Below are 10,028 nucleotides of genomic sequence, written 5' to 3' on the forward strand. Positions count from 1 at the left end.
ATCAGTTCGCTGTGATGGATGGGACTCTGGCTAAAAATGTACTATTTGCCTTTGTTTTCTTTTCTACAGACGTCTGGTTGATCTGATCATCTTTACACTCCGGTGGTTAGCATTTAGCACGCTCACAAAAGATGGAGAAAACTCTGAAAACATGATTCAAGTCATGACAAACTGGACTTTTCCTTTCAGATCTGAGCTGTTTAAACTCACTCTGGTCTGTACTTTGCTTCCATGTTTGCTGCTTCTAAGATACTTTGGAAATATCAACTCTGATGGATTTCTGAAACTGAAACTCGGTGAGTGTCAATATTTGACAAATTAATAATCAATCGAAAGCTTCCTGATGCTGATTGACTCAATTATCGATTTAACTGATTACACTGACTTTTATTCCTGATCTGTATCTGGAGTTTTGCTAAAATTACTAAATGCTAACTTTTCCTTTCAGATCTCGGTGATCTAAACTGTCTCTGGTCTGCATTTTGCTTCCATGTTTTCTGTTCCATCTTGTGTGTTGAGAAAAGATCATCTGTGATCCTTTCCTTCAATATTTAACAAACTTACACTAAACTAACTGTAACTCTTAACTCGGTTGAAACCTCTTGATGCCTAAAGAACATCTGGCCTCGATCTGTGAGCCCAACCTGGAGTTTTGCTAAAACTGCTAAATGCTAACTAACTTGTCTCTATTACAGTCAGTGGACATGATGGAGAAAACTATGAAACAAGTCCAGTTTGATGAATTTCTGAATCTCTACGTGATGCTGGTATCTGACAGCCTGACGCTGAGCTAAGCAGAACCTCTGACTCAGTCTGAAGCTCCTGGATGCCAGATGTGGAGAAACTTCCTCCAGTTGATCTAAACCGGACATGATCGGACACGTCTGACGGTGAATCAACGCCACACCTGAACACACCCACCTGCCTCTCCTCCCTCCATCACCTCCTCCATCCCTCCCCATCCACCCCACCCTTCCTCCTCCTCCTCCTCCTCACCGTGCACTCCATCTCTTCTGGCTCTGGTTTGATCTGTACAGAGGGCATGTCTTTCTCCTCCTCCTTCTCTTCTTCTCCTTCCTCCTTCACCCTCACCAGCTCCTCCGTCCTCACTTCCTGCAGCTCCTCCTCCTCCCCCCGTCGAGGCCTGTTTGCCGGCTCCTCTTTCTCCTTCTTCTCCTCCTCTTCCTTGACCGGAGGAGGAGGCGATGATGATGGCGGCGGCGGCGGCGGCGTTTGCTGCTGCTGGGTGGAGGCGCTCTGCTTGGCCGGGCTCCTCTGCTTCTTCCGGGCGCTCACAGCACTCTTCTTCTGCTTTGGAGTCGACTGGCACTGAGGAGGAGAAGAAGGAGGAGAAGTTAGAAGGATCCCAAAGAGAAGAAGGTGGTGAAGGGGGGAGGAGAGGAGGTGATAAGGGGGAAGGAAAGGGGGATGGGGAGGAACAGCAGAGGAGGAGGAAGAAGGTGAGAAAAGAAAAACTTCCAGGAGAGAAAGGAGAGAGGAAAGAAGTAGTTCTTTAGGTGAGTTAAGAAATAAGGAAGAGGAAGGAAAGAGTTTGGAGGAAACAAATAATCTAAAAAAAAAAAAACTGGAAGAATTACCTCGACTCTAAAAGCCTGAAATCTGCCAGAAGAGGGGGCAAAAACACACACTAACACACTGTTTTAGTCAATAAATAAATAAATAAAGCAGAAAGAGATAGAGAATTAAAGCAGGGGACAGAGGAGGCAGAGAGACAAAGGCCTAATCCTGAGGCAGCCACTGAGGGAATGAGAGCGAAAGAGAAATAAGAGTGAGAGAGCAGGGAGGAGTAGCCGTGAGCTGACCCCTCCCTCCCTTTCAGCTCAGCCAGGCCGACACACCCTTTTCTGGAAGCCGAGCGAGCGAGAGACACAAACACCCAGAGAAAGAGAGAGAGAGAGAGAGAGAGAGAGAGAGAGAGAGAGAGAGAGAGAGAGAGAGAGAGAGAGAGAGAGAGAGAGAGGAGTGCCAGGCAGAGGACTCCACACTTTTCACTAAATGCAACACACCCCGCCGCCTCTTTTCTGCTCCTAGTCTGAAGAACCGTCACTAAACTATCGAGGAACTTCAGCAGAGTTTGTGTTTTTTCTCTCCAGATGTAAATATCTGCTGGAAAGGGTTACCTCACATAAGCTGACCTACATATTTTAGGAACTTCAGGGGGACGTTTTTACTGAAATATGCCTTCATTTTAACACTTTTCTTTCATGAATACACAGATTCTATTCTTTATTTTCGTTTAGATATTTAGGTAAATACCAGAGGAACACAGATACCGTGCATGAATTTTAGTCTTTATTTGAATAAAATTAGATTAAATTTGAGGTAATATATTCAGACAGGACCAGTGACACTTCAAACATGGTCTTTTACTTTGAAAACTATGCTGGATGACACAAAGATAAGACTTTTCTCAACACTTTCCTTTGATGAAAACACAATTCCTACTCTTCTTTTATTCAGATATCGAATGCTGAGGACTCTAAAGCAGACTTTTTGTCTTTTCTAAGTAAATTTAGATGCTGCTCAGGTGAAAATAGAAAACTTTTACTTTAAAAATGGTACTTGGATGACACAGAAATGAGACTTTCCTCAACACTTTCCGCTGAAAAACGCACAACTGGGACTATTGTTTAATTCAGATGTTAAATGCTGGTGAAGGAATGTTATCTCTAAATAAAATTAGATTCAACTGGAGAGAATAATACCACAGCAGCTGACGTAAAAGCAGGAAACAGACTCGTTAAATTTGATTAAAGCTGAGGTAAATTACAAAGCTAGAAACAGACGGGTTATAAATGGATAAGATGTGTTTTCAGGACACTTTTCCCAATGAAACGATAAAAACACAACACAATAATGACGATCCTAATAATGGCTAAAGTATGGTTTAATAATAAATCAGAGACAAACAGATGTATGAAGTCATGACTGATAACATAAAAAAGAGAACAAAAGAAAGCCCTCAAATTGCTTAAAAATGACTTTTACTGCTATTAAATATGGAAACTGTTGTTTTCTTTTAAGTAACTGATGATCAATGGTATGATTTAGAGTTACATCTAAGCTGTTATAGAGCAGAAAAGGATGATTATCATTTTAAAGAAATCATAAAACTTAACTTGGACAGACAGAAAAGAGATTTCAGGGGCGTAATCAATGACTGGAGAGAGACTTTAAAGCTCCAGAAGGAATTTTTTTTTAACCTTATTCTCTTTAAAAAACGGAAAAAAAAATCCATTGAAACAAGAAATTAAACCTAATGTATCTATTTGAATGATTTATGACAAACCTGCTAAATGAGTGGAAATACGCTGCACTAGCAGTAAAGTTTGAGCAAAAATACAAGAAATGCTCATAATATCATTTCAAAATAAAAGTATTGAGAGAGAGAGCAGTTTCTATTCGACTAAATTTTACCACCAGATCCAGCAGTGGTGCACATTTTATACCTGCAGCATCATTAGTTTGCCTGTGAAATCTTTAAATTCTAAAAAAAAAAAAAAAAACAAGAAAAAAAACAGAGGGATATTAAAACATTCAAAAACTAAAAAGACAACAGCAAATATCTGGAGAATAATGATATTTTTAGCTGATTTAAACACAGTGAAACCTGATAAAAGAAAAACAGATTACAACTTGTAAAATACAGATTTTAATGGACAATGTTTACAATGTGGGCCTATTTTTTTATTTGGAAGATTTAAGTGAATGTTTTTCATGTGATTTTTACTCATTTTTAATTTAACAGAACAGGAAAAATCTACAATTTTTAAAAAGATTACGCAGCAAAAATCTGCCAAATAACAATATTTTTGATGACTTAAATACAGTAAAATAATGTCATTTTACCCTCAAAAAGAATGAATTACCTTTTACAGAAGTTTGATAATGACATTATATTTAACCCTTAGGGCCCTAGGGGGGTTTAGGTCTGTTTTTGACAAATTCTGATTTTACCTTTATATTTCACCTTAAAAGCTGTTGATCTTGCTATGCTTGGTATCTTTTTTCAGCACAACCTCACCTGTGTGATTCTATAATTATTTAGACATTTTGATATAATGTATGGACACACTTGACCTAAAATAGCAGAAAAAATACAAAGTCTGAGTAGAAAAAAGTTTGATTTTTTTGCTGTGGACACCATAAACATGTGTAATGAATCTTTTTCAGAACTTATAATGTAAATATAAATTGTTTGTCATAAAATAATGTACAAATTTAGCAGTTAACACAGTTATATACCACTATTTGCACTAAAATGGAGGAATTTTTTTTAGGCGTTTTTGCACAACTATTTACAAAATCATGAGGAGTCGCAATAAAATTTTACATAAATGAATTTGTACCATTCCAAAAAGCTTTTTCTGTCCACCACAATCTATACAATGACAAAAACAATGGAAACAGGCTTAAGGACCATAGGGAGAATCCAGAGTCCTGGTGTTCTCCATTGCTAGAATATGTTTATTATGAATGTTATTATTATTGTTGTTTTATTATTATTATTTTATTTTTATTATAATTATTGTTATTATTATTTTATTATTAGTAGTAGTAGTAGTAGTAGTGGCAGTAATATATTACATCTGAAACAAAATCTTCATTTTCTGTGCATCTTTGGTGTCGAGCAGAGAGTGATCTGTGGCCAAAGCCAGTGAAGGACGTGCTGCTCTCCCAAAGAGTTATAACTATCACCTGACTAAAAAAATAAAAAATAAAAAAATGATAGAAAGTTCCAAATCCACACTTTGCCCATCTCTCCTCTGTATTTCTAGAACATTCCACTCTCTTATTATGAACACAGAGACTGGGGGCGTGTCTGTGGGCGTGTCTGTGGGCGTGTCTGTGGGCGTGTCTGTGCTCCCTGTCAGAGCGTCTCTGTCACTCAGCTCCAAGTTTCTCAGTCACCTTTGGGGAAATCCAGTTCACGTTTTTACTCCAGAGAACGCCAGGTTTGTGAAAATCTGGTCCACATTTTCCTTCCTACACCAAGCATAACTCCAAAGGTCTGTGTTTCTCACCAGATGCTTTCAGGAGAGAGGACGCTCCGCTGAGTCCAAAGTTCAAAATTTCGCCGCGCATAAAAGACGCTGGAAATAGCTCCGGTGAAGTTCGGTAAAAAATGTGGCGTTTATTATTGATCATATCTCTGGTTTTACTTGGCCAATCAACATGATTCAAAAACTGGTAGAAAGTTCAAAATCTGTACTTTCAGCACACGTTTAAAGGGAGACTCGCCGACGCTTCATTTTCCTGCTTTGTTTTGATTACCGCGGCGCAACAAGAAAACGCTCCAGAGCGTCTTTCGGGTGGCAAGGGTTAAACAAAAACTAGCATGAAATGATGTTCTTCATTTTTATAATTTTACTGACCTGTTTTCTACTAATTACGACGCTTTTAAAACTACATTCCTCACATCTTTCCCCTCTAGGATTAATAAGGGATATATATAAAAAATCTTTACAAAAGTTAATGCTGTCTTTTATGACCCTCCCTGTGCAGGTATTCTGATGAAACGCCTGCAGCGAGCGTTGCCCTTTAAGACATTTAAAGGGAAAGTTTCCTCAGATATTAACTATAAAAGCATCAGCAGCATTCGGTCACAGGGTGAGAAATGTGGGTCAGTCAGCCACAGCACTTTTCAATTTTTCCTTTACCAGAATACTTTCACACAACTGCAGATTTACGAGCAAACGCCTGCGGTTAAAACGCAGAAAATCCGAGTCATTTGCATGTTGCTCTGCGATACAAATTCGAGCTGTTTTAGGTGTTTATGGGCCTCTGTTTGTGTTTACTGCTGCTGTTGTGTGTTTTGTGCAGCAGGGAGTGTGTTGAGGATTCCACAGCGAGGTGGGGCCTCGGCCAATCAGCCTGGGTGTGTCTCCAGAGACTCCACCCCCCCACCCACAGACAGAGAGGACACACACTGGGCTCTGAGTCCCATTGTGACGGACAGACACCCTCTGTGTCTGCAAACAAAGGTAGAGGCAGCTCCATGCCTCACCTTCCTCCCAACACACACACACACACACAGCAACACACACAGAGTAACACACACAGTAACACACACAGTAACACACACAGTAACACACACAGTAACACACACACAGCAACACACACACACACACAGTAACACACACACAGTAACACACACAGTAACACACACACAGAGTAACACACACAGTAACACACACAGAGTAACACACACAGTAACACACACACTCAAACAAACACACACAGACTCACACATAGACACACACAGACTCAAACAAACACACACAGACTCAAACAAACACACAGACTCACACACACTCAAACAAACACACACAGACTCAAACAAACACACACATAGACACACACAGACTCACACAGAGGCGAGCACTTCATCCACAGGACTTCATGTGTCCACTTTGTGAGATGAGCTTTTATTTTGAAGGTTCCTGATTAATACTGAAACTAGACATCCAATAATATCCTGTGCTTGTATTGTTGCCACGCTAATCAATGCTAACTGTAGCTGCAGGTTTGTTATTTTGTGTGGCTTTGTCAGATATTTTGTTGTTTTGTGTCTCATTTGTGTCATTTAGTGTCTCTTTTCGGTCATTTTGTTTCATTTCTTAGTCATATTTGTGTCATTTTGTGTCTCATTTCTCTCGTTTTGTGTCTTGTTTTTGTCTTTTAGTGTCTCTTGTGTCATTTTGTGGCTTGTTTTTCTTTTGTGGCTCATATTTTGTGTCCTATTTGTGTTGTTTTGTTTCATTCATGTTGTTTTGCGTCTTGCTTTTGTCGTTTTCTTTCTTTCTTTTGTCTTGTTTTTATTCTTATTTTTGTCATTTTGTTTCTTATTCTTGTTTCTTTCTTTTGTCTTGTTTGTGTCGTTTTGTGTCCTGTTTTTGTCATTTAGTGTGTTTTTTGTATCATTTTGTGACTCATATTTCTTTTGAGTTTCACATTTTGTGTCCCATCTGTGTTGTGTTGTTTCGTTTGAGTTGTTTTGTGTCTCTTTTATGTTGTTTTGTTTTTGTCCTTTAGTGTCTCTTGTGTCATTTTGTGGCTTGTTTTTCTTTTGTGGCTCATATTTTGTGTCCTATTTGTGTTGTTTTGTTTCATTCATGTCGTTTTGTGTGTCCTTTGCGTCTCATTTCCTTCATTTTGTGCCTCACTTTTCTTCTGTCTCGTTCTTTCTGTTTAGTTTCTTATTTTTGTCGTTTCGTGTCTCGTGTTTAATGCCTGGTATCTAGTTTGTGTTGAACGTTTTCTTCAGTTCATTCAGTCCTTTTTCACTGCAGCCTGTGCTTAACAGTCATTATTGTTTAAGGCTCTAGAAAGCTTTAGATTTTACACTTTCTAATATCAACACACTGTTTAGACTTTGACTCTCAGAAATACGTTTCCTTCGTGTAAAATGGAAAAACTTTCAGATGCTGTCATTTAAATGTGGTTCAATCATAACATTTCATTATTAGAAGAGTCTTTAGCATAATTTCTGTTAAGTTTTTGGGAGTTTCTTCTACATTTTGCTTGTAAAATCATCATCATCATCTTTTCTTCTCTCCTCTAATAATGAAGCGATGAATGAAATCACACATTCGTAAACTCACCAGACAGAACAAATGTAGAAGCCGAATCATTCTGATCCTAAACACTTTAATAAAGTGTATTATTCCGTTAGATGTGAGGTTTCAGCGGTGAAAGTCCGCTTGTTGACATTTTGCACGTGAATGTTGGAGCGTCTGGAGGAGGGAGGATTTGTTTTTGTCTGAAGGCTGCAGACGGAGCGGCTGAAACTCTGCAAGTCAGACACCGATCAGCTCCAAATAAAACCTTTAACAAACCCTTTTCCAACAAGTCCTGTCCTCTTCCTCATTCTAGCAGTTATTCCAGGAAAACTGAACCTTTATGAAGAGTTGTAGAACAGAAAATAAATATATACGCAAATTTATTAGATAATTTACACATTTACTATCGATATTTCAGCTCATATAAAAAAATAAAATGGTGTAATTTTACAGTCCACACATCATTAAATAAAGAATAAAAATTTGCACAAAAAAAACTTTTAAAAAATATTATTTCAGTGGTTTACAAAATGTTATCCCATTATTTAACAAAATGAGGAAAATCTGTCATAATAGTAATAATATTAATGTTTTTAGAAGATTTACCATTTTTAAATCATACATGAATATAGATTCCATTCAGAAACTGTCCATTATTTTTAATGTAACACAGTTTTTAATGATTAAATACAAAATAAATCATTTCTGTCATTTTGTGCCTCACTTTTCTTCTGTCTCTCGTTCTTGTCGTTTTGTTTCTTGCTTGGGTTGTTTTTTGTCTCATTTGTGTAGTTTTGTCTATTTTTGTTGTTTTATGACTTATCTGATTCTTGTTTTTGTTGTTCTGCTTCTTTTGTGTCTTTTTGTCTCACTTTCTTTCCTCTTGTTTGCGTTCCGTTTGGCGTTAAAACTTTGATTTTCCTGATTCTTAATGACCTGTTCCTTTCACATGCACGCTGCACACTCAGTTAATCACTAATCTGTTGGAAAGAATTGGCTTGGAAGGGCTCAGTGCTGCAACCAGACCTGGATCAAACCCGATTTACTAATAATTCCCCGGCATTTGTTTACACGCAATCTGGAGCTCCAGCTGGGTGGAGTTCAGCGCTCCATACGAGCACAACTCACACAAAACACAGCTCAGACCCTGCCGGTCTGGAGCGCCGCTGGAAGTTCAAATCACACCCGGTTTGCCGCTCCAAATAGAACGGAGCAAACGCAGAGGAGCTTTTTCCTGCAAATCCGACTTGATCCGCATCTGGTTGGAGGACGAGGCTGTGGAACGGGGGGGAAAGCTCACCGAGGAGCTGCACTAACCGGGAGTGATAGTGTGTGAGGGTGTGTGTAAATGAGGAGTGACATGGTGTGTGTGTGTGTGTGTGTGTGTGTGTGTGTGTGTGTGTGTGTGTGTGTGTGTGTGTGTGTGTGTGTGTGTGTGTGTGTACGTCCCACTGTGGAGTTCCTGGAATCAGGAGGGTGGGGTGGGTGTGACCCCGGCAGCCTCTGATCCGACCACAGGAAGTTGGGGAGGGGGTGTGGAAGAGGACGAGGAGGACTGGAGAACAGACTGATGGCTTTTTTCTGTTCCTACACACTCTGAGAAAATGAACCTTCCAGTGACCCGGCCCACATTTAAACCTCCTGTTGTCCTCATTTACAAAGAATACCGTTTCCTTGTCTGACAAAAATCTGTACATGCAGGATTTGACACAACATCAAGTCACGTATTTGTTCATGAGGTTTCTTCAAGATCTCGTCCTCGGTACAGAGGAAGAGCAGCTTCCTGACCTCAGACGGGTTTTCCAGACATTGTTGATTTTGCATTTTATCCAAAAGTCCAGTTAAGTAATTCTGTTGGCTTCTGCTGGGATCAGGCTGAAACTTCACACCATCCCTTCCTAGACTGTATCACCCACGATACATCACAAAAATCCAAGTCAGTTTGTCCAATAATCGGCTTCACACTTGTTCACACTTGTTGAAAGTGATTCATAAAAGATCGCCGTCACAACGTTTGTGGAAACACGAGCAGGACGTCAATTAAGACACAACTTATTCACCATGAGGAAAACAGAAAGGAGTTCATGTCTGGAAGGAGCTGGAGGTAACAGATTAAGTTAGAAGTAGGACCATTTCCTCATTGACTTCTATACAATCAGAAGTCTTTCAGAGTCGCCCCCTGCTGGCTGCAGGCTGAACAGTTCGGTGTCATCTTTATGTTTCACATCCACAGACTTTGAGCATCTTTAAAAAACCATTTGTGTTCATTCAGCTGGAATCTTGCTGTAGCTACCATCTGTACCGTCCAGACAAGCTGCTCAACTTAATGTGAGCCATAAAGTTATTTTACATCCGAACTGAACGCATTTTAAAGTTACAAGATGAATTCAAGCATCTTCTGAATGGACTTGCTCTTATATAGCGCTTTACTACTCATCAGAGTAC

The 10,028-nt window shown here is 39.3% G+C and overlaps 1 protein-coding gene across 1 annotated transcript in view; it reads right to left on the reverse strand.

The window, feature by feature from the left end:
* Positions 1 to 10,028, reverse strand: part of klf8 (Kruppel-like factor 8) — an 86,630-nt gene that overhangs the window by 37,134 nt on the left and 39,468 nt on the right. Inside the window, 1 exon segment of the mRNA XM_051937360.1 lies at positions 997 to 1,329. Within this exon segment, the coding sequence (XP_051793320.1) occupies positions 997 to 1,329 (333 nt within the window).

Source organism: Acanthochromis polyacanthus, chromosome 17 (genome assembly GCF_021347895.1).
Source record: "Acanthochromis polyacanthus isolate Apoly-LR-REF ecotype Palm Island chromosome 17, KAUST_Apoly_ChrSc, whole genome shotgun sequence".
Lineage (NCBI taxonomy): Eukaryota > Metazoa > Chordata > Actinopteri > Pomacentridae > Acanthochromis > Acanthochromis polyacanthus.